Source organism: Oryctolagus cuniculus, chromosome X (assembly GCF_051225735.1).
Source record: "Oryctolagus cuniculus isolate XC-2025 breed Fujian yellow rabbit chromosome X, ASM5122573v1, whole genome shotgun sequence".
NCBI classification, from domain to species: Eukaryota; Metazoa; Chordata; class Mammalia; order Lagomorpha; family Leporidae; genus Oryctolagus; species Oryctolagus cuniculus.
The window spans coordinates 131,899,760-131,927,324 of record NC_142888.1 but is presented as its reverse complement, the minus strand read 5'-3'; the positions used below and the strand labels follow the sequence as shown (position 1 = coordinate 131,927,324).

The 27,565-nt window shown below is 52.2% G+C and overlaps 1 protein-coding gene and 1 long non-coding RNA gene across 9 annotated transcripts; one reads left to right on the top strand and one right to left on the bottom strand.

Annotated features, from left to right (window-relative positions):
* The first annotated feature begins 770 nt into the window (after positions 1-770).
* Positions 771-23,482, top strand: LOC149119769 (uncharacterized). 5 transcript variants are annotated; one of them, XR_016227644.1, is made up of 5 exons: positions 771-1,052; positions 1,545-1,926; positions 18,649-19,796; positions 20,224-20,394; positions 22,191-23,479. It is a non-coding gene; the product is annotated as an uncharacterized LOC149119769 (long non-coding RNA). The 5 variants fall into 5 exon arrangements; XR_016227645.1 differs by having other exon boundaries at positions 778-1,052; positions 20,220-20,394; positions 22,378-23,482; XR_016227643.1 differs by having other exon boundaries at positions 778-1,052; positions 20,220-20,394; positions 22,191-23,477.
* On the bottom strand, positions 11,047-15,183 carry LOC100355249 (double homeobox protein A). 4 transcript variants are annotated; one of them, XM_089324937.1, is made up of 3 exons: positions 15,075-15,183; positions 13,712-13,808; positions 11,047-12,135 (listed from the first exon to the last, which is right to left on the bottom strand). In XM_089324937.1, the coding sequence occupies exon 3, from the start codon at positions 12,057-12,059 to the stop codon at positions 11,520-11,522; it is 540 nt and encodes a 179-aa protein (XP_089181063.1). In that variant the 5' UTR covers positions 12,060-12,135; positions 13,712-13,808; positions 15,075-15,183; the 3' UTR covers positions 11,047-11,519. The 4 variants fall into 4 exon arrangements, with proteins under 4 accessions (XP_089181063.1, XP_089181065.1, XP_089181064.1 ...); XM_089324939.1 differs by having other exon boundaries at positions 13,736-13,808; XM_089324938.1 differs by having other exon boundaries at positions 13,712-13,897; positions 15,075-15,161.
* Positions 23,483-27,565: the final 4,083 nt, after the last annotated feature.

Below are 27,565 nucleotides of genomic sequence, written 5' to 3'. Positions count from 1 at the left end.
ATTGGAAGAGGAGCAACCAGAACTAGAACCGGTGCCTATATGGGATGCCGGCGCTTCAGGCCAGGGTGTTAACCCACTGAGCCACAGTGCCGGTCCCAACACATTTTGTTTTTTAAGAGTGATCTTGGGTTTAAATAAAAATTAAGCTGAAAGTAGAGTTGCCTGGTGCCCCTCCCCCTACTTTTTTTTTAATCTGCTTAATCTGGAGCCACCTCTTTTATTTTTTTTTTAAGATTTATTTATTTATTTGAAAGGCAGAGTTACACACAGAGAGAAGGAGAGGCAGAGAGACAGAGAGAGGCAGAGACAGGTTTTCTATCTTCTGGTTCACTCCCTGAATGGCAGCAACGGCTGGAGCTGAGCTGATCCAAAGCCAGGAGCCAGGAGCTTCCTCCAGGTCTCCCACGTGGGTGCAGGGGCCCAAGGACTTTTCCACTGCTTTCCCAGGCCATAGCAGAGAGCTGGATCGGAAGTGGAGCAGCCAGAACTAGAACCGGTGCCCATATGGGATGCCGGCACTGCAGGCGGTGGCTTTACCCACTCCGCCACAGCGCTGGCCCCTGGAGCCACCTCTTGATCAAACCTGTGCCTGTCTTTGTGTTCTGCCACCTGCACTCACGGCCCACCCGCTCCCGAGGAAGGCGCTTGCTACTTCACCCCGAAGCTGGCAAGGCACGCCTTTGGCAGCAGCTGAATCCAATCTTTGGATTTTCCAACACCTGCAAAGCCAGCTTTGTGGATCCCAGCTGGGAGCACCCGCACCCTCAGCCCCGCCAGGCATCGGATTGCCAGCTCAGAGACGCCAGCCAGCCCCTCCCCCTCACAGGTGGGCGGTCCCAGCCCCATGGGGGCCCTGGCTCCATGTCTGAGCTGTGTGAGCCCAGCGCCAGGTACACACTACCTGCCTCAGCGCTGACGGCCCCTTGTCTGAGTTGCTGAGTCGGAGGAGTTCCAGATCTGGCTGTTTGTTCTCCGGCCTGAGGGGCTAACAAAGCCCCCCAAGCCAAACTTGATTCTCTCCCACTTTTGGAGACCACAAGTCCAAGATCAAGGTACTGGCAAGGCCAACAGTGTTGTGAGTCAGTGGGTTAAGCTCCCACCTGGTATACCCGCATCCCTCTGAGTGCAGATTTGAGTCGCAGCGCTCGGCATCTGATCCAGGTCCCTGCTTATGCCCCTGGGAAGGCAGTGGAAGATGGCCCAAGTGCTTGGGCCCCTGCACCCATGTGGGAGACCTGGAGGAAGCTCCTGACCCCTGGCTCCTGGCCCCTGGCCCGGACCTAGGCCAAAGGCAGTAGCGAGAAACTCCATCCAGGTCTCCCACGTGGGTGACAGGGGCCCAAGTACCTGTCCATCTTACACTGTCTCCCATGCTGATCAGCAGGGAGCTGGATTGGAAGCAGAGTCGCACGGACTCGAACCAGGCACTCTGATAGGGGATGCGGGTATATGAGGTGGGAGCTTAATGTGCTGTGCCACACCTCCTGCCCCTCCATCTGCCCATTTATTTGCATTTTTAAATGTTTTCTGTATTTATTTGACAGAGAGTGAGAGGAGAAACATCAGTCCTATCTGTCTCGACGGCCAGATCTTAGCTAGTGGCTCCATCCAGGTCTCTCACACCGGTGGCTGGGGCCCCACAACTTGAGCCCTCATGACTACTCCCAGGGTCTGCATTAACTTAGAGTCGCTTTCAGGTGCAGGGACTAGGACTGACTACTTGAACCGCAGCTCAGCTGTGGCTCTAAGTCAGTGACACTGCCTTCGAGAAGGAAAGCGTAGCTGCTGTTCTTCCTGAGGCCTTGTCTGTGGCTGTCATGTCGCCCTGGTCTGCTCCGTTGATGACACCGTCCTCGCTGGCTCTGATGGGCGGCAGCCAAAAGCACATTGGAAGCCTCCGAAAGAGGGTGGGAAACACATCTCACGGTAAGTTGGGAGCACCAGACATCAGCGACGTTTCTGGGGTGAGAGGCGGTGCTGTGTTAAGGAGGGTGCCGCCCATTGGCTGTGTAACTCACAAGGCCACAGTTTTCAGTGGGGACCAGAGCAAAAGACAGCAGGGGCGGGTTGCAGCACGAGCTGCTCCTCCAACTGGACCTTAGGACCTGCAGCATGGGCATCGCTGTGCACAGCCCTAAGGCTTAGTGGGAAATCCATGCCCTCTTCTTCCGGTCACTCTTCCCCCATGAGAAATAGCTTGGCTGTAGTAGCGGGCCCTGGGGGACCCTGAACCCTTCCGATGGCAGCGACCTGATGACCTGAGCGTCCCAACCCAACAGGCCATGGCACAGCACCTCTGAGCACGAGCCACACGCTCCGCTGGTGTCAGGAAGCAGAGCTGCACGAGCAAGTGCCTCTAGTTCCTTTGACATCAACTGTGCAGCAGGGCCCCTCTCCCTCGGTGCATGGCTGGGTCCTCCCAGAATGCTCAGCGGCAGGAGGGTGACTCTTGATGCACAAGGCAAAGGATGCTCCTGCCAGTGGGCATGGCTGTGAGCTGTGGGCTCACTGCCTTTTCCTCTTCTTAAAGATGTATTTATCTGAGGGGCCAGTGTCGAGGTGTAGCAGGCATCCCGTATGAGCACTGGTTTGAGTCCCAGCCGCTCCTCTTGCGATCCAGCTCCCTGGTAACGCGCCTGGAAAAGCAGCGGGAACATGATTTAAATACTCGGGTTCCTGCAGCCACACGGGAGACCCAGATGGAATTCCAGGCTCCTGGCTTCACTTTGGCCCAGCCCTGGGTCTTGTAGCCATTTGAGGAGTGAACCCGTGGATAAAATATCTCTCTCTCTCTCTCCCTCTCTCTCTGCCACTTTGCCCTTAGAATAAATAATTAATTCCTAGACAAAATGAACCAAATAAAATAAAAATCAAGTTTGGGGATAGGCGAATAGCACAGCAATTGAGCGGTCTCCTGTGATGGCTGCTTCCTGTTTCACAGTGCCTGGTTTGAGTCTCGGCTGCTCCACTTCCCATCCAGCTTCCTGCTAATGCACACCCAGGGAGGCGGCAGAAGGCCGACCAAGTGCTTGGGCGCCTGCCACCCACGTGGGAGACCCAGATGGAGTTCCTGGCTCCTGCTGCATCCCTTGATGTTGTGATCATCTGGGGAGTGAACCAGTGGATGAAATTCTCTCTCTCTCTCTCGCCCTCTCTCTGTCACTCTGCTTTTCAAATAAATAAATAATTTTTTTAAAAATTAATCAATTGTGGGCTCCTAAACATTACAGAAAGAAGAAGTGTCGCAAGGGCTGGTTTTGTGGCGCAGCAGCTTAAGCTGCACTGGCAATTCCGCCACCCCATAGTGGAGCGCCAGTTTGAATCCTGGCTGCTCTGCTTCTCATCCAGCTCCCTGCTAATGTGCCTGGGAAAGCAGTGGAGGATGGCCCAACTGCTTGAGACCCTGCCACCCATGTGAGAGACCCGGATGGAGTTGTGGCTCCTGGCTTTGGCCTGGCCCAGCCCTGGCAATTGTTTTTATCTGGGGAGTGAACCAGTGGATAGAAGACCTTTCTCTCTCTCTCTCTCTCTCTCTCTCTCTCTCTCTCTCGGTTGCCCTGCCTTTCAAATAAATAAATAAATACTTAAAAGAAAAAAAAGACAAGTGTTATAGCTTTGTATAATTTCTCCATTAATTATGTTGCTTTAAAATATAGATATTATGTATATATACATATATAGCTAACTAACTTCTTTTCCTTCCCCTATTTTGTAATGCAGCAGTTGGCTTCAGTTTCCTGTTTCGTCCTAGGTCACTGGGGCTGGCTCCCCGCACCCGCCTTGATTCTTTGATTCTGGCCTCTGCTAGGCGCCTTGAGAGCAGCACGAGACGGAGAGTGGCGGGCTGCCGGGCTGGGGGAGGCTCTCGCTCCTCCCTGTTTGCTTTTGCTCGCTCGCTCTTTTCTATTTTTATTTTTTTAAAGATTTATTTATTTATTTGGAAGACAGAATGAGAGAGAGAGATAGAGAGAGAGAGAGAGCTCCTCCATCCTCTGGTCTCAATGGCCGGAGCTGGGCCGATCTGAAGCCAGGGGCCAGGAGCTTCTTCCGGGTCTCCCATGTGGGTGCAGGGGCCCAAGGACCTGGGCCATCTTCCACTGCTTTGCCAGGCCACAGCAGAGAGCTGGACTGGAAGTGGACAGCCGGGTCTCGAACCGGCACCCATATGGGATGCCGGCACTGCAGGCAGCGGCTTTACCCGCTACGCCACAGCACTGGCCCCTATCTCTCTCCTTAAAATATTTACCGATTTGTTTGTCTGAAAGGGAGAGAGAGAGAGAGAGAGAGAGAGAGAGAGAGAGAGTCTTCCTTCCTCTGGTTCACTCCCTAAAGGCCACAATGGCTGGGGTTGGCCAGGCTGCAGTCAGGAGCCAGGAACTGCATCCAGAACACCAGCACAGGTGGTAGGGACGCAGGAAACTGAGACGTCATCTGCTGCCTCCCAAGCACATCACAGGAAGCGGGGGCCGGCGCTCTGACACAGTGGCTTGAGCTGTGGCTTGCAGTGCTGGCCCCCATGTCAAGCAACGGTCTGAATCAGGCTGCTCCCCTTCCAGTCCAGCTCCCCGCTAATGCTGCTGGGAAAGCGGCAGAGCGTGGCTCGAGCACTTGCGCCCCTGCGCCCGTGTAGGAGACCCAAAGAACTCCTGCCTCCTGGCTGCAGCCTGGCCCTGTTCTGGCCATTGTGACCCTTTGGGGACCCTTCCAGCTGATGGAAGATCTGGTCTCTCTGCCTTTCAAATAAAATAGAAAGAAAGAAAAAAATTAAAATTGCAAAATGTTGCTTGAACCGCACTTCTGAGAAGCATGCAATGTTCTCCGAGGTTACGTCAGCATTGTCCCCTCGCAGAGCTGATGGCAGAGTCACAGGCAAGGGATTGACGCTTGGAGCTCAGGGCTCACCACCAACAGAGACCCCAGAATCAGTGTAAACTGGCCCTGGCCCCGAAGGCACTATACTCACGATTTGGGCTATTTCAATCCCTGGAAACTGGACTAGGGTGATCCAGGATTTCTTTCTTTCTTTCTTTTTTTATTTAACAGGTAGAGTTATAGACAGTGATAGAGAGAGAGACAGAGAGAAAGGTCTTCTTTCCGTTGGTTCACCCCCAAAATGGCCGCCATGGCTGGAACTGCGCCCATCCGAAGCCAGGAGCCAGGTGCTTCTCCTGGTCTCCCAAGCGGGTGCAGGGCCCAAGCACCTGGGCCATCCTCCACTGCCCTCCTGGGACACAGCAGAGAGCTGAACTGGAAGAGGAGCAACCGGGACTAGAACCCGGCGCCCATATAGGATGCCGGCACCACAGGCGGAGGATTAACCAAGTGAGCCATGGTGTCAGCCCCTGATTTCTAGTGCACACCAGCCTTCACTGCGAATGATTTTTCCTTTGCCATACACGATGTCCAGCACACAATAGAAAATAAGCAGGTGATAGGAAGAGAAGAAAGTGTAATAAAAATCAAATTAGAAAAGCAACAGACAAAAAAAAAAAAAAGCAGCAGACAGTATGGGCCAGCGCTATGGTGCAGTGGGTTAAACAGCCACTTGTGACACCATTATGCCAGTTTGAATCCTGGCTGCTCCCCTTCTGATCTGGCTCCCTGCTAATGTGCCTGAGAAGGCATCGGAAGATGGCCCAAATCCTTGGGCCTCTGCCATGCATATGGGAGGCCTGGATGAAGCTCCTGGCTCCTGGCTTTGGCTTGGCTAAGCCTTGGCTGCTGCAGCCAGTTGGGGAATGAAACAACAGGTAGAAGATGGTTTTCTCTCTTTGTCTGACTCTGTCACTCTGCCTTTTAAATAAATAAATAATTTTTTAAAGCAACAGGTACAAGGAACAGAGCCACAGGGATTCCAAATAATGGCATGAACAGATACTTTAAAATATATTTAATACATTCAAAGAAACAAAAGGCAAAATTGAGAAATTTAGCAGACAGTTTGAGATTACGAAAAGAAGTCTCATGGGGCAGGGTTGTGGCTGAGCAGGTTAAGCTGCCGCTTGGGGTGCCTGCGGCCCTTATCAGAAAATTCTTTCTTTAAAAAAGATTTACTTATTCATTTGAAAGCCAGAGAGAGAGAGAGAGAGAGAGAGAGAGAGAGAGAGAATTGATTTTCCATTTGCTGGTTAACTCTGCAAATGGCCGCAACAGCCAGGGCTGAGCCAGGCTGAAGCCAGGAGCCAGGAGCCAGGAGCTTCTTCCGGGTTTCCCATACGGGTGGCAGGAGCCCAAGGACTTGGGCCATCTCCCACTGCTTTTCCCAGGCCATTAGTAGGGAGCTGGATGGGAAGTGGGGCAGTCGAACTTGAACTGGTGCCCATATAGGATCCTGGCATCACAGGAGGCAGCCTCACCCACTGTGCCAGAACGCAGGCCCCAGAAAACTCTTTTTATCCCTGGACACACACCTTTCATAATGGGAGTCAGCTTCTCCTAGGAGAGATAGGGGTCCTTCCCCCACTCCCGCAGAGCTAGGCTTTGGTTAATTGGAAATTAATAAACATGAGGATGAACAGGTGCTGGTATATTGGGAATTTCTCCCTTGCCGATCATTGGAATGCCGTAACTACCACCTTGTGAATCCATATGATCGCAACCGGTGGAGCAGCTTCCCCATCAAGGCTGTCACTCCAGCCACCCAGCTAAGCCCAGCTCATCCTGCTGGCCTACACACCAGCCAAGCACTAGCCGTGTTCTGTACGGCATCCGCTGCGGATCCAGTGAAATAAAGACATTTTCAGGGAAGGAAACCTGAGCCAATTGTTTCGTAGCAGGGTTTCCAGGAAAGAAAGCACTAAAGGGGCGGGCATTTGGTGCAGCAGTTATAGGGCACCTACCGCTCACATCCAAGTGCCTGGATTCCAATCTCATCTCCACTCCGCAGCCCAGCTGCCTGCCCGTGTGGGCCCTGCTTCCTGCCACCCATGTGGGACACTGGAATGAAGTCCTGGGCTCCAGTGTTGGGCCTGGCCCAGCCCTGGCTGTTCTAGATGTTTGGGGAGTGAAACAGCACATAGCCGATCTGTCTCTGTGTCTCTCATGCTGTCCCTCTGTCTGTCAAATAAAATGAAAATGAATCACACACACACACACACACACACACACACAGAGAGAGAGAGAGAGAGAGAGAGAGAGAGAGAGAGAGAGAAAGTACTGAAGGGCATTTGTCTCGCCTGTTTTGTGCTGCTATAACAATACCACAAATTTTGTAATTTCTAAACTACCAATGGGCTGCGATGATTGAGTTCCTCACCCAGTCCTGGCTACTGCCGGCATTTAGGGAGTGACCCAGTGGACAGATGGACAGAGAGCTCTCTCTTTCTTTCTGTTTCTCTGCCTTTCAAAGAAATGAAAAGGAAAGAAAAAATTTGCTTTGTGAGTCATAGATGGTTTGAGGGGCATCTCGATCTTGCATAGTATGACCAAATTACAGTGTCTTTTTTTTTCTTTTTTAGATTTATTTATTTGGGGCTGATACTGTGGCAAAGCAGGTTAAGCTGCTGCTTGTGACCCTGGCATCCAGTAGGACCGCTGGTTCGAGTCCCGGTTGCTCTGTTTACAATCCAGCTCCCTGCTAATGCACCTGGAAAAGCAGTAGAGGATGGCGCAAGTACTTAGGCCCTGCCACCCATGTGAACCAGTGGCTGAAAATCTCCCCATCCCATCATATGCCTCATACCTCTCTCTCTCTCTCTGTTACTAATCCCTCCGGAGTGGCAGAGAGAGAGAGAGAGAGAGAGAGAGAGAGAGAATCTTTCATGTGCTGGTTGTGACAGCTGAGTCTGGGCCAGGCCTAAAGCCAGGAGCCAGGAATTCCATCTTGGTCTCCCACAGAGAGTACTGGGGCCATTATTTGTTGCCTCTCAGGTGCATTAGCAGGAAGCTGGATCAGAAGCACAGGAGTTGGGATGCACTGTGAGATGGGATTCCAGAGTTGCAAGTGGTGGCTTAACCAACTGCGCCATGATGCCGATCCCCAGTGTGTCTTTATTTTAAGTGTTACTTATTTTTATTTATCTGAAAGGCAAAGCAAGATGGAGGGAGGGAGGGAGGGAGGGAAAATCTTCTGTCCTCTGGTTCACTCTCCAGATGCCCCCACAACAGCCAGAGCCAGGCCAGGCTGAAGCCAGCAGCCAGCAGCCAGGAATTCCATCCAGGTCTCCCACATGGGTGACAGGGGCCCAAATATTTGGCCTGCCACCTCCTGGGGTGTGCATTAGCAGGAAGCTCACTCGGAAGTGGAGGTGGGACTCAAAGCCAGGCACATCCCAAGGCCTGCCCCCAAAGGTTACTGAAAGTTGACTAACTGTGAAGATAGTTTTTTGGAATTGGCTATTGATGAAAGATTGAAGATGAATTTTGAGAACATAGCATCACTCCATTTTAGGTAAAAAGTAAAAATGAATATCCTGAATTTGTGAAATTTACCTTTGAAACTCTTTTAACAACTTGTTCAGAGGCTGGCATTGTGGTACGGTGGGTTAAGCCACCTCTTGGGACACTCACATCCCATATTAGACACGGTGCCTGGTTTGAGTCCTGGCCACCACTTGCTTCTGATGCACCCTGGGAAGCAGCACTGATGGCCCAAGTACCTGAGTCCCTGGCACCCACAGAAGAGGCCCAGATGGAGGGCCTGGCTCCTGCTTTCAGCCTGGCTCAGCCTTTGCTGTTGAGGGCATTTGGAGAGTGAACCAGTAGATGCAAGATGTCTTGCTCTCTGTCTCTGTCTTTGCCACTCTGCATTTCTTTTTTTTTTAAAAAAAGTTATTTATTTATCTGAAAGCCGGGGGGAGGAGGGGAAGGGCGGAGAGAAGGAGCCATGACTTGAACTAGGGCTCCTGTGGGATGCTTGGATCTCAGGAGGCGGCTTAACCCACCACGTCACAGTGCAATGTCAGCTCCTCTGTCTTTCAAATAGATATTTTTTTTTGCAAATAAATTTTTTAAAAGATTTATTTATTTTGAAAGTCAGAGTTACACAGAGAGAGGAGAGGAGACAGAGAGAAAGGTCTTCCATGTGGTGGTTCATTCCCCAAATGGCCACAACGCCTGGAGCTGGGCCAATCCGAAGCCAGGAGCTTCTTCCAGGTCTCCCATGTGGGTGCAGGGGCCCAAGGCCTTGGGCCATCTTCCACTGCTTTCCCAGGCCATAGCAGAGAGCTGGATCAGAAGTGGAGCAGCCAAGACTTGAACTGGCACCCATATGGGATGACGGCACTACAGGAGGTGGCTTTACCTGCTACGCCACAGCGCTGGCCCCTGCAAATAATTTTTTTAAAAAATATTTTATTTACTGGCCGGTGCCGCGGCTCACTAGGCTAATCCTCCGCCTTGTGGCGCCGGCACACCAGGTTCTAGTCCCAGTCGGGGCGCCGGATTCTGTCCCGGTTGCCCCTCTTCCAGGCCAGCTCTCTGCTGTGGCCAGGGAGTGCAGTGGAGGATGGCCCAGGTGCTTGGGCCCTGCACCCCATGGGAGCCCAGGAAAAGCACCTGGCTCCTGGCTCCTGCCATCGGATCAGCGCGGTGCGCCGGCCGCAGCGGCCATTGGAGGGTGAACCAATGGCAAAAGGAAGACCTTTCTCTCTGTCTCTCTCTCTCACTGTCCACTCTGCCTGTAAAAAAAAAATTTTTTTTATTTACTGGAGAGGCAGAGTTATAGACAAAGAGAGATAGAGACAGAAAGGTCTTCCATCCACTGGTTCACTCCCCAAATGGCCACAGCTGGGCTGATCCAAAGCCAGGAGCCTCTTCCAGGTCTTTCATGAGGGTGCAGGGACCCAGGCATTTGGACCATCTTCTACTGCTTTTCCAGTTGCATTAGCAGGCTGTTGGATTGGAAGTGGAGCAGCTGGAACTCAAGCCAGCGTCCATATGGGATGGCAGTGTCGCCGGCAACAGCTCTGCCCACTGCACCCTAGTGCCAGCCACTAAGGGATAATTTCTAACCCAACCTACTATACCCTCACACTTTCAAAAGTCAAGAAGCTTGTTCCCCTAATCCTCGCAAATCCCGTGACTGCCGGACCATTGTCTGCCAGGCTTCCATGCATACTTGATGGATCGCCTGCATGGGCTTCCTCTGTTCCTCTATGGGATGACACTCAACTTTCATCGCCTCTTGCTTGGGGCAGAGGATTCGCCAGAGGTTTGGGACCATCGTTCTTTTCTCTGGTCTCACGATTCCATCCGAGAGAGTGACAGTGGTGCCACATGCGTAGCAGACTTTTTCACACTAGGTGGGACAGAGGTCTTTAGACAAATTGCAAGGTTGCTAAAGGCAATATTTAGGAAATATTTAGGGCATCTGTTGTCACCTGTGGGGCTGCTCATTTGGCAAATAAAATAGCTCCCTACCAGCAAAAAAAAAACCCACAAAGTGGTCATTTGGTCTCTAGAATCTGAAGAGGTTTGGGACAACTGAAAGTGGCCGCAGCCTCTCCTCGGATTCCAGATTTGGTTTCCCTGCCAAGTTCTCTGTTGTCCCTTCCCATTGCACGTGCCATCACGCTTGCTCGCTGGGGACTGCAGTTGAGCCTGCACAAGCACATGGCTTAGTAGCAATGACTTGAGCTACAATTCTTGACAGTAGACTTAAAATGAATACTTGTGTATGGGGACTCTTTCAAAGAGTTCATTGAAATCCATATTCTAAAAAACTTGGGCATGCATTTCCATTGTTAATGTTTAATTTATTTCAAAGGCATAGTGACTGAGCCACAAAGAGAAAGAGATCTTTCAGCCAGTGAGTGGTCCATTCCCCAAATGCCTGCAACAGCCCTGGCCACAGCTAGGAGCCCAGAACGCTGTCAGGATGTCCCATGTGAGTGGCATAGACCTGAGTACTTAACCCATGAGCTGTTGCTTCCCAGGATACAGGAGCAGGAAGCTGGATTTGAATAGGAGGAGCCAAGACTCCCACCAGGCCCTGCGATAGGAGAGGCAGGCATCCCAGGTGGCAGCTTAACCTGCTGCCCAAACACACCTGCCACAAATTTCAACATTTTTTGAACTAAAATAAATTTACCTTTTTTTAAAAAAATATTTATTTGATAAGCAGAGTGACAGAGAAAGGGAAAAAGGGGCATATAGAGAGATCTTGGCTGTCTCCCCAAATGGCTACAATGGCCTAGACTGGATCAGGCCAAAGCCAGGAGCCAGGAACTGCATCTGAGTGTCCCATCCGGATGGAAGGAGCCCGAGTACTTGGATCATCTGCTGCTGCTGTCCCGGCACATCAGCAGGAAGCTGAATCAGAAGCGGAGCAGCTGGGTCTTGAACTGGTGTTCTTATGGGATGGTGGCATCACAGTGGCTTAACCGCGGCACTGCAACACTGGCTCCTGTTAGATTCGTTTTCATTGTCCCAATGTCTGATGACTTTTGAAACCAGGATAGGTCAGTCGGGCTGTGTGGCTTCTCTTGTATTTGCCTCGTGAAGTCCTGTTTACCATTTTTTGAAGGTTTGTCTGGAAGTCTCAGGGAACAGGTAGATTTCTTGAAAGACTTGAAGCAACCTCAGTGCTCTTCTCCCTGGTCTTCCTCATCAGACTTTATTTTTCTTTGCCTATTGAATCTGTTTCGCCGGTTTTGAAACCAAGTTTGAATTCTTGACTCAGAAACTCCGGTTTCTTTGGCAAGTTGTTCTCTGCAATCAATTCCCGGGTAAGGGTTTTCCGTAAATGCCTTGATGAGGGTGTGCAGTTGAGAGGGGCTGTAGTTGATACGACACCGTCTGGGTTCTCTTTGTACAGTAGAGAGATTTTGAACTTGCTCTTGAGGACAGTCTTCTCCATGGCCTTGGCTTGAGTCTGAAGCTTCCTTAAGCTCTGGTCTTTTCTGGAGTGGGTATCGTGCTCTTCGATTCTGGAACCAATGTTGGATTCTTGACTCTTCGATGTTGAAGTCCAAAGCAAGCTTCTGTTTGGTAGCGTAACCAGGGTATGGCTTTTGGTTGAAGACGTTGATGAGGATTTTCAGTTGCTCTTCTGTGAATCTTGTACGACTGCGGGGATTATTCTTTGATAGATTCTGGTTTGAACAGTTGTCTTCGGCCATGTTGGAAGACAATTGCAGACACTGCTGCTGGAGCCCAGCAGGCGAAGGAAGGCAATCCCAGGATCTAAGCACCTGTCTAGGACACCAAAAAAAATTTATTTATTTGACAGGCAGAGTGACAGAGAGAGGGAGAGGGACACATAGAGATCTTCCATCCTCTGGTTGTCTGCCCAGATGGCTACAATGGCCTGGACTGGGTCAGGTCAGACAGGAGCCAGGAACTGCATGTGAGGGAGTGTCCCATGAGAGTGCAGGGGCTCAGGGACTTGGATCATCTGCTGCTGCCTTCCCAGGCACATCAGCAGGAAGCTGGAGCAGAAGGGGAACAGCTGGGCCTTGAACTTGTCCTCATATTAGATGTCAGTGTCACACGCAGCAGCTTAAGCCACTGCACCACAATGCCCACCCCTCTATAAACCTTTTCAAGTACCCTCATGTATTTGGTGTCTGTCATACCACAGGGAAAATTTGGAAAACTATAGGATTTCAGGATTTCCATGGAAACTAAAACATCTCACGTAGAACTTGGTAGTTGATTCATCAAAAGCTATAGCACAGGGGCCGGCGCTGTGGTGTAGTGGGTAAAGCCACCACCTGCAGTGCCGGCATTCCAGATGGGTGCCAGTTCGAGTCCCGGCTGCCCCACCTCTGATCCAACTCCCTGCTATGGCCTGGGAAAGCAGTAGAAGATGGCCCAAATCCTTGGGACCCTGCACCCACGTGGGAGACCTGGAAGGGGATCCTGGCTCTGGATCGGCACAGCTCCGGCTGTTGTGGCCAATTGGGGAGTGAACCAGTGGATGGAAGACCCCTCTCTCTCTCTCTCTCTGTGTAACTCTTTCAAATAAATAAATAAATCTTAAAAAGAAAAACTATAGCACAGCCTGCTCAGAGGTCAGTAATAATTCATTACAGAGCTCACACAGAGAAGTCTCTAGAGGCAACAGCTATCTGCAGAGCTGCAAAGCACAAAGGGTTACGCCATCCCTTCTCTGAATCCCTCATGTTCCTTCTGGCTACTCTGCTTTTGATCCAGCTTCCTGCTCATGTGCACCCTGGCTGACAGCAAATGTGGCGCATGTACCTGGGTCCCTGCCACCTACATGGGAGATCCAGATGGAGCTCCTGGCTCCTGGCTTTGGCCTGTCCCATCCCTGGCTGTTGTGGCCATTTGGGAAGTGAACCAGTAGATGGAAGAGTGTTCTCCCTCTCTCTCTCGGACTGCCAACGTTCAACACTGGAGTTCAGTCTTTACTAGATAATGACTGTGGGGTTGTTTGATCAATTACTTAAGGGCTGAAATTCTCAGGTATATGTGATGCCCTTTATCTGTTTGATGAAAAACTCCAGAAAATTTGGGGGGCCTTGCTATGAAAATTCTTCATCAAAAATTTAAATTGTAAGACTCCAGGGTTAATCTACTGCTTAGGCTTGGTTAGGGAAGACTTTACAAGGGTCTACGAAACAGTAAAACTAATGGACCGAGAATCTCAGCCATTGGAGCTTGGTGCCTGAAAGCAGATAGAATTCCCCTTCCTTCAAGAAATCAGCGCGATCCCTCCTGGGGGCTGCACTCCACCCTCTGCGTTCTTTTCCAAGCTTGACAGCCTGAGAACAGCTGGCTCAGCACCACCCCCTTCATTGTCCCTTACCTGGCTTCCGCGATATAAACTCACCCCGTCGCCACGCTCCTGCCCTCTGCCACAGGTTCTGTCTGTGCACGCTGGCAGTTGACCACCTCTTTTCCTCCTGGAATAAATTCGTTCTGGCTGTGAGTTCGAATCCTGCCTCCTCTCTGTTCTGCCCCGCCCTTCCTTAGAGTTCACCACAGCTCCAGCCTGCAGTGGTGAAGAGGTCACAGATGCTGGTGAAATGAATGTGCCCGCTGCTTAGCAAGGCTGTGATTTAACCTTTCCCCAGCGGTGGGTCCACTGAACGGGTGTTCTCCCCAAGGCGAATATTGCACTGAATTTAAACAGCCACTCTATTGTAATTCTGATCCTTGCTCAGGAAAAGGGGAAACAGCGGAAGTAGGAAGCTAGGCAGTTAGCCTATGCGTGTGTGAGAGGGGCCTGAGGAAGACAAAGCACCTGCAGAAGCCCACCTAGGAAGCAGCCCAGGACTTCACACTTCAGTCCTGCCCGGACCCTGATGACCTTCCAGGTGGTCTCCGCCTGCCTCCAAGGGAAGCTCTCCAGAGCACCCCCCAGCACAGCAGCGCAAGGGTTACCAGGCCTTCGAGCAGGCAGCTGCCCTAGGGAGGCACCTGCCGGAGCCAGGTGGGCTCCCCAGGCTGATAGCACCGAGTAGGAAAACCTGGGAGGAACGTGCTTTGTCCTGGAGGGGAAGGAGACGGCGGGAAGCACTGAAGCCCTTCTCCTTGTGAGAGGGGCCACTCAGCGTCCTGCTGAGCTGCCCGCCTGCCCGAGTGGCCCACCGGCAGGGTCTCTCTGTTCTGATGGATGCCCCGCCCCACCACCACTGCTCTCTCAGATTCAGAACAAGAGGCTTCCTTCTGCCCCCTCCCCTTTCCCTGTGGGCATTTCCATCTTCGTCCTTTTCAAATGTATGTACATCTTTTTAATAGCCAAGAAGAACTCTGTAAGCCATCATCCTGGAAGATGCTGTGTCTGGTCCCCCCAGTTCCTGGGAGGAGGTGGGCTCTGAATTGCAAAACCTCCCAAGTGGACAGGCTGGCACCTGCTTCTACTGGTTTTTTGTTTGTTTGTTTTTTTTTTTTTTACATTTATTTTACTTATTTGAAAGGCAGAGAGAGAGAGAGAGAGAGAGAGAGAGAGAATCTTCCATTTGCTGCTTCAGTCCCCAAGTGGCTACAACGCCCAGGGCTGGGTCAGACCGAGTTGGGAAGGAAGTGTTGTGGAGCAGAATTCTAAGCACAGGCTCAAACATGGCACGCAGCATGCTAAGGTTTACTTACAAAGTAAGCGTACACGGGCGCCTGGGGCGTCATTTAGGGAGAGTGAGCTAGGAAAGGGAAAAAGGGAAAACTCATACCCTGCTCTTGTCGTCCCAGGTCCACAAGCTGAGAAAAGTAACCGCTTGCCCCTTCACTGGGCTTTTATTGACTTCAAAAAAGGGGCGTGGTTACATCGTATTCCCCCCCCCCCCCCGCCCCCACCGCCCAGGTCCCAGGTGAAGGGAGGTGCATCTTGGGTCATCTGATTGCTGATAGGCTTACATGGTGGGGTAGGTGTGGGCTGTAGCCCATGAACTTAATCTGTCTCCCTGAGTTTTCCCACTTCAGAACGGGGAGCTTCTTCTAGGTCTCCCACATGGGTGCAGGGGCCCGAGCACTTGGGCCATCCTCTGCTGTGTTCCCAGGCGCATTAGCAGGGAGCTGGATGGAGAGTGGATCAGCTGCAACTCGAACCAGCACTCTTAGAGGATGCCAACAACCCACTGAGCCACAACGCCAAAGCCCTCTCGTCTACTTGCAGAGAACTTTCCTGGTTGGGGAGATTTTGCTTTTGACCAGAGCAGTGGGGAGAGGCTAACATTTCACTACATGAAGCTATGTCAGTGGAATACCCACGTGGAGGGAAACCATTTTGTGCAAACCTTGATTCAAGCAGAGCATACAGAAGGAGAAAGTGCACAGATGACCAAGGCGCAGTGGATGCGTTTTCCCAGAGCGGATCAATCCACATCACCCAGAACCCAAATCAAGCAGTGGACCATCAGGGCCAGGCCTCGTGTGCTCTGGACACTGGCAGCCCGTGTCGCAGTGCCTGTTCGAGCCCTGGCGTCACTGCTGGCTCCAGCTTCCTGCTGATGTGCACCCTCGGAGGCAGCAGGCGACGGCTCAAGTGCTGGGGTCCCTGCCACGCACGTGGGACTCCTGGCTTGGGCCTGGCCTAGCCTGAGCTCTTATGGGGGCATTTGGAGAGTGAACCCCTGGATCAGAGACCTCTGTCTGCATCTGTCTCTGTCTCTCTACCTCTCAAATAAAGCAATCAAAGCCAAAATTAAAAAGGAAAAACAAGAAACAAAATATTAGATACCCATTAGGGCTGGCGCTGTGGCAAAGCAGCTTAAAGCTCCGGCCTGCTGTACCAGCATCCCATATGGGTGCCACTTTGAGTCCCGGTTGCTCCACTTCTGATACAGCTCTCTGCTGTGGCCTGGGAAAGCAGCAGAAGATGGCCCAAGTCCTTGGACCCCTGCGCCTGCCTGGGAGATCCGGAAGAAGCTCCTGGCTCTTGGCTTCGGGTTGGCGCAGCTCTGGCTGTTGTGGCTAATTGAGGGAGTGAATCAGCAGATGGAAGACCTCTCTCTCTCTCTCTCTCTCTCTCTCTCTCTCTCTCTCTGCCTCTCCTTCTCTCTCTGTGTAACTCTGACTTCCAAATTAAATAAATCTTAAAAAAAAAAAAAAGGAAGCCCTAAGTGGACCTTGAGATAAGAGCCAGCAGCCCTTTCCTGGGGGGGTGGGGGTGGGGGTGGGGGAATCTTCTTTCTGAATTGTATTTATTTATTTATTTAAAAGGTAGAGTTGCAAAGAGGCAGAGAGAGAGAGAGAGAGAGGTCTTCCATCTGCTGGGTCACTCCCCCAAATGACCGAAACGGCCAGAGCTGAGCTGATCCAAAGCCAGGAGCCAGGAGCTTCTTCCAGGTCTCCCACGTGGGTGCAGGGGCCCAAGGACTTGGGCCATCTTCCACTGCTTTCCCAGGCCATAGCAGAGAGCTGGATTGGAAGAGGAGCACCCGGGTTTCGAACCGGCTCCCATATGGGATGCTGGCACTGCAGGAGGCGGCTTTACCCACTAGGCCACAGTGCTGGCCCCGCACACAAAATCTTGATCAATGGGCATCTTCTGTGTGCTGTGGGCCAGCACCCGGCCTGTGATCAGGCTCAGTCTCCATTGTGTGTTCCCTGGGCTCGGCCGCTCCTCTTTTATATCAAGCTCCCGTCACTTGCACGAGTGGCTGTTTCCAGTGCGCTCCCAATGGAGTTTTTGGTCCACTTCCTCCCGTCATCCCGCGAGTGCTGCAGCTCCTGTGGTTTGCCAGGTGGAGGAGGGCACAGGTCGGAGCTGAGAGACGCCAGCGTGGGCCCCTTGCCACCTGGCTGCACCACTGCTGAAGCTGAGTTGGGGGGAACCCAGGGCGTTGCTTCTGTGTGAAGTGCGGAAGAGTGGACGTGCTGCTTCTCTCGTTCCCACGGCAGGCTGCTCTCGGAAGCAGCGTCCCTTGTCTGTGCCCGGGAGTCCCTGTGGGAGTCCCACAGCCCTGTGCCTGTCCCACATCTATGCTCATGTGATCCGGTGACGCTCCTTAAATCTGCTGAGTAACGAGTTCTGTGGAATGATTGCTTAACATTGAATTATCCTTGTGTTTCTGCACTAGACCCGTCTTTTCAGCTTGTAAATGAGTTCGGGGCTGGCATCGTGGCACAGTGGTTTAAGCTGCTGCCTGCATCGCCAGCATCCCCCCTTGGAGTGCACGTTCGAGTCTTGCTTGCTCGGTTTCTGATCCAGCTCCCTACGCGTGTGCCTGGGAAAGCAGCGAAGATGGCCGAAGTGCTTGGGAAGCCCGGGTGGGGGCCAGGATTAGGCCTGGAGCAGCCTTGGCTGTTGTGGTCATTTGGGAGAGTGAACCAGAGGACACAGGATCTTTCTGTCTCTCTCTGTCGTTCTGCCTTTCAAATAAATACATCTTTTTGAAAAAGTCTCATTGACACACAGTGAATGTTCATGTTATGGGTGTTAGGTTTTAGGGTTCATGGAAGGACAGAAGACTTTACTTTAAGGCAGACAGAGTAGAGGGGGTGTAAAGACAGAGTGGGGGTTGAGCCTGTGCGGACAGAGCAGAGGCTTCCTTGGCTCGGGGCAGCAGGCACAGAGCCTGCGGGGCCTGTGGGGAGCTGCAGGGCGCCACACGGACCTGATAAGGGTGGGGGACATTCCACGAGCCTGCACTGTCTCCTGGGCCTGGTGTTCAGGTCCTGTGTTCTCACAGGTATTAAGAGCTAAAACTGATGCTGGTGCTGTGGCGGAGTGGGTAAAGCCGCTGCCTGCACTGCTGGCATCCAGTAGGGGTGCCGGTTTGAGTCCCGGCTGCTCCACTTCCGATCCTGCTCTGTGCTGATGCACCTGGGAAAGCAGTGGAAGATGGCCCAAGTCCTTGGGCCCCTGCACCCATGTGGGAGACCTGGAAGAGGCTCCTGGCTTCAGGTCAGCACAGCTCCGGCCATTGCAGCCATTTGGGAAGTGAACCAGCAGATGGAAGACCTCTCTCTCTCTCTCTCTCTCTCTCTCTGCCTCTACCTTTCAAATAAACAAATCTTAAAGAAGAAAAGCGCTGTATGTTCTAACATAAGATCAGTATTTAAAAGGCAGCTGAGGAGATTGGTGGGGATGGCAAGATTCTGTGGGATTTGGATTCCAAGCTTTTGTATCTGCTTTAAAACGGCCTGGTGCAGACACCGTGCTGAAGAGGGTGGCTCCGAAAGTTGTTCCGGAGAACCAAGGGGCTTCTAACAGAAGCTCCGACACTGGGATTGCTGGTGACAGGATTCTAGGGACTATGGATTCCAGGGTTTGGATTCTAAGCCTTGTATTTGCTTTAAAAGCCCCTGATGCGGACACACTGTGCTGGACAGGGGAGCTACGGAAGGTGTTCCAGGTTAAGGAGTTGCTGACGAAAGCCCCATCAGCAGGAGTTCCTGGGCAGGCCGTCTCTAAGAAGATCCTCTTGGGATCAGTTGCAGCTTAATGAGAGGGACCTTACCAGGTGCTACTGCGCACGACTACCTCCGTGCAATCAGGACTAAACCTCTGCCTCTCGAGTCTTCACACGTGAACTCAAAGACCCACCTGATTACTCCTGTAAGCCAATCAGAGACCCTAAGTACCTCTTCAAAGCAGAAAGATAAGCAAGGCCTTTGCCTTCCTCACATCGGGACTGCTGCCCCTTAAGGCAGACGTGCTGTATTTGCCTCTCTCGAGTCTCTCTGGGAACTGTTATTAACAATAAAACTCCTAATGGGTTCTTCTATTGTAACTCTATGCTCAACCTAAATGGGTTAGAATCTACTCAAGGGTAGCCTATCACCACCACTATCTGGGAGTCTGAAAGACATGTTCTTTTCACCTTAACAGGTACTCTATTTGCAATTGGTTTGTTCCAGTTTTGCCTTTGCTAATTAACAAACTTACATGTTTCAGAATTCGACTTCTGGGAATAACTGGCTATACAGGGGACACAGCCATGGGCGGTGACGGAGACTGCTCCAGCTCACAAAGCGAATTTGTTAGATAGGATAGAGACTTCCAGACCCAGGACAGGCAGGGCCTGCACTATGCCGCTCATAAGCAGGAAGCAGCTCCAGAAGATGGATGAGTCCACGCCCTTAAACATCCCCTAGGATTAAGCGAATGGAGTCTCTGAGGGGGAATGATGTAAGCAGCACACAGGATAAAATTGACGAGGTTTCTGAGCTGGAAGACCACGCCTTCACCACGCCCCTGTGTGACCTCATGCCCCTACCTGACCACACCTGGGTGCCCACCTGCCAATCAGGCTAATTAACCACAGCCCTTTGGAAGTGGATTAAAAGCCTGGGACGCGGTGTGCCCCGCCCTCTCTCTCCTTTCCTTGGCCTTTCACCAGTGCGTGGCTTGCTGTGGCCCTGCGCCTCCAGGGCGTGTAGCCTCCAAGCCACCTGCCCCGTGCTTCCTGGCCTAGGTGCTCCTCCATGTGGCTGGCTCCTGGTGCTCGGTATGAACCCAGATTTACCTCTCTCTTGTAGACAGGCCCAACTCTCCTATGCATTTCTCTCACTGAATAAAAGCTTAAAGATGTAAAAAAAAAAAAAAAAAAAAAAAAGAGAGCTAAAACTATACAATGGCTTTGTTCGTCTCCAGCTTCCGGAATACTGTTTGGTCAGAGGGAGCCTTTACCTCTTTGGCTATACTGCTGGAATACATTTGCTCATTGAATATTTAGAGTTGTTGCATTTGTGTTCCAAACTCGGAGTTCTTCCCCAGGTTTCTTTCTGTACTCTTTTTCGTAGTATTAGGGTTATTGTTGCTTTTGCCAAATGAATTAGAGGATTTCCATATTTTTGTATAGACTAGACTAGTTTAAATGATGTTAGCATTATTTCCTCTTTTTAAAAAGATGTATTTATTTAATTGAAAGGCAGAATTACGGAGATGGAGAGCAGAGGCAGAGAGAGGTGTTCCATCTGCTGGGTCACTCCTCAAATGTCCAGCAATGGCCAGGGCTGGGCCAGGCGGAAGCCAGGAGCCAGGAGCTTCTTCCAGGTCTCCCACATGGGTGCAAGGACTTGGGCCACCTTCTACTGCTTTCCCAGGTACATTAGCAGAGAGCTGGACCGGAAGTGGAGCAGCCGGGTCTAGAACTTTTGTATTGATAATTGCTACTATTTTATAGTTTTATTTTATTTTATTCATCGCAGTTTTTAATCACTATCCTCCAGTTCTTTTCCCCACCGTGGGTCTCTTCTGCTGTTCTTTTTTCTGGTTTTCCTTGAGATTTCATCCATCCTCCTCTTTCCTTTTCTAAGATTTACTTATTTTTTTGAAAAACAGATTTACAGAGAGAGAGAGATCTTTTTTTAAAAGCTTTATTTATTTGAAAGTCAGAGTTGGAGAGAGCGAGAGAGAGAGAGAGAGAGGTCTTCCATCCGCTGGGTCACTCCCCAATTGGCCACAATGGCCGAAGCTGTGCCGATCCGAAGCCAGGAGCCAGGTGCTTCCTCCTGGTCTCCCACGTGGGTGCAGGGGCCCAAGCACTTGGGTCATCCTCCACTGCTTTCCCAGGACACAGCAGAGAGCTGGATCAGAAGTGGAGCAGCCGGGGCTGGAACCGGTGTCCATATGGGATGCCAGCACTTCAGGCAGCTTTACCTGCTGTGCCACAGTGCTGGCCCCGAGAGAGATCTTTCAACTGCTGGTTTACTCCTCAAATGCCTACAATGGCCCGGGCTGGGTCAGGCCAAAAGCAGGAGCCTGGAACTCTCTCTGGGTCTCCCATGTGAGTGGCGGGGACCCAAGCACTTGGGCCACCAGCAGCTGCCTCCCAGGGTGTGCATTAGCAGGGAGCTGGGGTGGAGAGCGGTGCCAGGACTTGAAGCAGGCACTCTGGTGTGGGGTGTGGGCATCTCGACTTCTAAGGCAAATACCCACTTCTCTTTTCAATTTTGTTTTCAAAACTTATGCTGCAGAAAAATTGTAAAAATAGTACAACGATTGGTTTTATCCATGTAACAGTATACTATTTGGAAGTGAAATGTGGGGCCAATGTTGTGGTGTAGCGGGTAAAGCTGCCACCTGCAGTGCCCACATCCCATGTGGGCCCCAGTTCAAATCCCGGCTGCTCCACTTCCGATCCAGCTCTCTGCTATGGCCCGGGAAAGCAGGAAAGATGGCCCAAGAGCTTGGGTCTTTGCACCCGCGTGGAAGACCCAGAAGCAGCTCCTGGCTACAGCCTGGCCCAGCGGATGGAAGATCTCACTCGCTCCCTCTGTGTGTAGCTCTGCTTTTCACGCAAATAAAATAAATCTTTTCAAACAATGGAAAGAAATACCGATGCACGTTACAACATGGATGAACCTCGTGCTAGGTGAAGAAAAGCCGGAAGCAAGAGGCTGCATTTGAGATGTTCTCACTGCTCATGAAAGCTCAGAAGAGCAGAAAGGAGCCCGCGGGGCCCCGGGCTGGAGCAGGGCCGGCACGGCGCACTTCTCTTCCAGGTGGTGGCTGTATGACATTGTAAACCTACTTCCAGCCGTGTAGTGTCTGGACACTTTAAGGTGGCTAATATGGTGGCTTGTATGTTTTTGGTGGGATGGGGTACAGCGTTGTGGCGGCCCTGGCCATTGAGGCCGTTTGGAGAATGAACCAGTGGATGGAAACACGTGCTTGCGTGCGCTCTCTCTCTCTCTCTCTAACTCTGCGTTTCAAATAAAGGAAGAAAAGCACAGCACACCTATCCCTGAGCACCTGCGTGACCTTTATCCAGGCACACCGGTTGCTGCGTGTGGCTGCATTTGCAGGCAGTCACTAGGATATTTTTACCATCTTCTCCATTTGCATGGCTGCTCTCACACGTCTTTCTATTTTGCCTGTCTCATCTGATTATAACCAGAACACATGGCCAGATTTGGAGTTTGTGGAGATTTGTTTGTGGCCAAATACAAAGGAGAAGTGTCCATGCCCACAGCCCAGCTGGGAGTATTCGGCGGAGCCAAGGCTGCTTCTCCCCGAGCCAGAGGGCTGTGCTGGAGCTCCTCAACCGACTCTCACCATTCCCGTCTCGTCTCATCTCCCTGCAGGCCCGGAACCAAGCCTGGACCTCCAAGCAGGGCAAAACTCCTAGGCTGCATTGACCGTTAATTTACTATCTCAACGTGACAATGAACTATGTCAGAATACGGACAATATATATGTACAGCTTAAGGAATAAAAATAAACCGTGCACGCGGATGGAAACAGACATTCCCATGCAATTATTGTTTATGAAACCTGAGGAAAGAAAGCCCCGCAGCCCTGGGAGTGCTGAAATGACAACACAGATGGAAGCGGTAGTTAAAAAAAGAAAAGAAAGATTCTTCCTCCAGTGGAGCATTAGGCCCACGTGGTTTGACAGAAACTCTCCCGACTGTGCAAAGCAGGGCTGCTGCCCAACTCTGTCAGATCTTCATATTAGCCACACAGAGACTGAACACGCAAGGCCAACTGTAGGTCCATTCCAGGCTTGAAAACAAAATAGAAAAATATAGAACATCCTAGCAAACCAGGTCCAAATGTGTATCAGCATCTGTGAATGCCGGTAATGCGAGGGTGGTTACTACTAGAACATCTATGAATGGGCCGGCACTGTGGTGCAGCTGGTTAAAGCCCCAGCCTGCAGTGCCAGCATCCCATGTGGGTGCTGGTTCGAGTTCCAGTTGCTCCACTTGAACATGCTTGATTCCAGAAGCATTTTCTTTAGAATTAGCCCACTCCCAGGGCCTCTGTCCAAGCTTGCTCCTAGAGGTGCCAGCAACACAGTGTGAAAAAAAAAAAATTCCGTCATTATTGCTGATGAAGTGACCAGAAAAAAAAAAAAAGATTTAAAGATAAGTTGGTGGCGCCGGCGCCGCGGCTCACTAGGCTAATCCTCCGCCTAGCGGCGCCAGCACACCGGGTTCTAGTCCCGGTCGGGGCGCCGGATTCTGTCCCGGTTGCCCCTCTTCCAGGCCAGCTCTCTGCTGTGGCCAGGGAGTGCAGTGGAGGATGGCCCAGGTGCTTGGGCCCTGCACCCCATGGGAGACCAGGAAAAGCACCTGGCTCCTGGCTCCTGCCATCGGACCAGCGTGGTGCACCGGCCGCAGCGCGCCGGCCGCGGCGGCCATTGGAGGGTGAACCAACGGCAAAGGAAGACCTTTCTCTCTGTCTCTCTCTCTCACTATCCACTCTGCCTGTCAAAAAAATAAAAAATAAAAATAAATAAAAAAAAATAAGTTGGTGGCAATACCAAGAGAGTTCAGCACAGAGAAGCCAGCAGGGCTAGGGTGGGCGGGGGCTGCATTGTGGCACAGCAGGCTAGGCAGCCCCTTGCGTGCGGCCATCCTCCATCAGATCCTCGGTCTGAGTCCTGGCTATTCTGCTTCTAGTCCAGCTCCCCGCTAATGCACCTGAGACGGCAGCAGAAGATGTTCCAAGTGCTTGGGCCCCCGCCACCGCCGTGGGAGACCCGGGTGGAGTTCTTGGCTCCTGGCTTCAGCCTGGCCCAGTGCTGGCTGTTGCTGTCATATGGGGACTGAGCCAGCAGGTGGAAAATCTCTGTCTCTCCCTCTCTCTCTGTCACTCTACCTTTCAAATAAATGATAAAAACCTTTAAAAAACCAGCCAGATGGTGTGCGTGTGTGTGTGCTGTGGCATAGTGGGTTAAGCCACCTCTTGGGATGCTCACATCACGTGTCAGTGTGCCTGGCTCAAGTCTTTGCTACTCTGCTTTCATATCCAGCTTCCTGCTAATGCACATCCCGGCAGGCAGCAGATGATGGGTCAAGGACTTGGGTGCTTGCTACCCATGTGAGACACCCAAATGGAGCTCCTGCCTCATGCAATTGGCCTGGCTGGCTCTGGCTGTCCCAGGCATTTGGGGAGTGAACCAGCAGATGGAAGATTCTCTCTCTCTCTCTCTCCTTCTCTCTCTGTCTTTCAAATAAATAAGCATAAAAAAGTAGCATTAATCTACTTCCTGGAGCTGGCCCCTTGGCAGCCCCAGGTTGGTGTATTTATTTATTTATTTTTAAAAAGGCCAAGGGGCCAGCACTGTGGCGTAGTGGGTAAGGCCGCCCCCTGCAGTGCCAGCATCCCTTATGGGCTCTGGTTTGAGTCCTGGCTACTCCACTTCCCATCCAGCTCTCTGCTATTGCCTAGGAAAGCAGTAGAAGATGCCCCAAGTCCTTGAGCCCCTGCACCTGCATGGGAGACCTGGAAGAAACTCCTGGCTTCGGATCGGCACAGCTCCAGCCATCGTGGCCAATTTGGGAGTGAACCGGTGGATGGAAGACCCCTCTCTCTCTGCCTCTCCTTCTTTCTCTCTGTGTAACTCTTTCAAATAAATAAATAAATCTTTAAAAAGAAAAAGGCCAATTATGTATATACGACACTCACAAACACATAGGAAATTTTCTTTTGTAAAAAGAGCTCATGTACAATGGTAGCAAAAACTTCAAATTACTCAGAAATAAATAAAATGAAAGAGTCAGAGATTATAACCATGTTTTAAAAAATCTTTTTAGGGACTGGGGTTGTGGTGCAGTGAGCTAAGCTGCCACCTGCAATGCTAACATTGCATATGGGAGTGCGGATTTCTTCACTCCACCTGCTGGTTCACTCCCCCAAGGGCCCCAACAGCCAGGCCTGGGCCAGGCTGAAGCCAGGAGCCTGCAACTCCATTTGGGTCTCCTATGTGCGTGGCAGAGGCTCCAGTATTTGGGCCATTATCTGCTGCATCGTAGGAAGCTGGATCAGAAGCAGAACAGCCGGGACTCAAACCAGTACTCTGATAAGGGATGAGTGCATCCCAAGCAGCGGCTTAACCACTTGTACCACAAAGCCAGTCCCTAGTCATCTGGTCTTTGACCAATGAGCAAAAGCCATTTGATGGGAAAGTCTTTTCAACAAATGGTGCTGGGGCTGGCGTTGTGGTGCAGCAGGTAAAGCCGCTGCCTGCAGTGCCAGCATCCCATATGGGCTCCAGTTTGTGTCCTGGCTGCTCCACTTTCCATCCAGCCCCCTGCTAATACACTTGGAAAAGCAGCAGAAGATGGCCCAAGTCCTTGGGTCCCTGCCGCCCACGTGGAAGACCTGGATGAAGTTCCTGGTTGGCTTCCCCCTGGCCATTGCGGCCATCTGGGGAGTGAGCCAGCGGATGAAAGATCTCTGTCTGTCTCTCTGGAACTCTGCCTTTCAAATAATAAATATTAAAAAGAAGAACACATCACAAAGTTGCCTGTAAAATGCAGGGGGTAACGTAGGTGACCTTGGGTTTGCTGATGGCATCTTTGGATACAACACCACCAGCAGAATCCATAAAAACAGAGTAGCAGACACAGCTTCTGGGAAAGCCAAAGGCAAAGCCTGGGAAACAGGGGTCCTGAGTCGCACATCTGACAGGGTGGGATGTAGAGCAGGGACCATCCACTCAATGGAAGAAAGAGCCAGCCAGTCCAGGGACCATTTGCAGCTGTCTGCAATGGGTGAGGGGAAACTCTTCCGTGGGTGCCATGGTGCCCTGCGCAGGTCCAGGGTTCCTGGGTGGAGACATCGTATGAAACACACACATTTAACAGGAGCGCTCCAGGGACCCTGGAGGACCGTGGGGATGACAGCTCTCACCACGCGTGTCTCGAGAGCATGACATTCCATCCCAGCCTGGCTGTCCTACTGGGACAGTCCCTGCACCATTCTCTTCATGGCAAGTTCAGCTCACAGCAGTGCCCACATCTTCCTTCCCTGCTCTTAGGCCTTTGTATTTGTTAGGATTTTTTTCATCACAAGAAGAAACTGAGCAGGGGCCTTGCTTGGGTTCCGGCAGGTCCCGGCTGCAGTGCCAGCACGGCTCCAAGAGCCAGCCACCCTGCTGGCGCTGGAGGGATCTGTCCATGGTAGGTGAGCTGCTGTGTGCAGTGGCAGGGACTTGGAGCCAGCCCTGGGACATCAAGTGCCTATGCCAGTGGAGCTGTCCATCAGGGCAGAGTGTGGTCAGACCCGCCGGGTCCTGAGGCCAGGCAGGCACAGCAGAAACCCTATGCAAAGGGGTGTTCAAGCCCAGCCCAGCGCCCACTGCCCGACTGGAGCCCTGAGTCACTTCCCTGTCGCACACAGGTCCTGCCCCTGAGCTCATGCCTGCGGACTCCATGCCAGGAAACACAGGTGGCCGCCACATGGCAGCCCCCTCGGGGCAGGGACATCAGTGAGGGGAGCCCCTCTCAGGAGCAGCACGCTCACTTGTCCATTTTGTGCAGGGAGAAATGGCCTGAGATAAGGGCACTGGCACAGTAAGTTTGGCCAGCAAACAGAACAGGCTCGGAGTAGAGGTGCCCAAGTGCCATCACAGAGCATGCTCTGCCAGGGGAGCCCAGCAAGGCCAGGGCGGAGGGAGGCTGTGGTGGAAGGGCTGGAGGCCAGGCTGACCTTGGCACTGCCGGCAGTGACCCATGCTGAACCCTCAATGTGACAGCATTCCTCAAGGAGACAGGCGGGGCCTTTGGTGGCAGGTTGCAATTGGCACAGCAGCCCTGTCTGCAGATCCCTGACCCCTGATCTCTGGGAGCCACGTAGGAAGGAAGGGCTTTAGGGGCGCCTGTCCCAGTCGCGACTGTGCAATGAAGCTCGCAGCAATTTAACCCAGGGACCCTGGGCAGCCGGGCCAGGGACTCCCGGCAAGGCAGTCTCCCAGGCACCTCCTGGGGACCCCTGCTCTCCATCCGCTGCCGCTGCTTTCCAAGCAAAGGCCCTCTCCCTCCAGACTCATTCAAATAGACTGCACAGGTAGTGGGAGAGAAGAGGCAGACAGAGAGATGGCTAAAGCAGGTGCCACCCCCACCCCACCCCCGCACCTGAACGGCGTGGACAGCTCTCTGCACCTCCCCACGCCACGCTTTCCCTCTTTTCTCTAAACAAAGGTGTCCATTTCAGACACAGCGAGGGAATGGCTGAGTTGCGGGAGGCAAGCACTCATTAAGGAGAAGCCAGAGGGAGCAGTAGTGGCGTTCGGGCTGCCACGTCCAAGGCGCTGGCAAGGGCTGAAATCTCGTCCCCCTTCCGAAACCCCAAGGTCTCTTGGGGATCCGGGGGGCAGTTCCTCCCAACAGGACCCCTCTGTCTCAGAGCTGCAGCTTGCAGGCGACAGGTTCAGCGTCAAGTGCAGCCGGAGCGGACGGCAGGGGTCGTGGGGTGCCAGGGGCTCGCCCGGCCGCTCTCATCAAAGGTCCTGCCCTGGGCTTCCCGCGCCAGCTCCCGTGG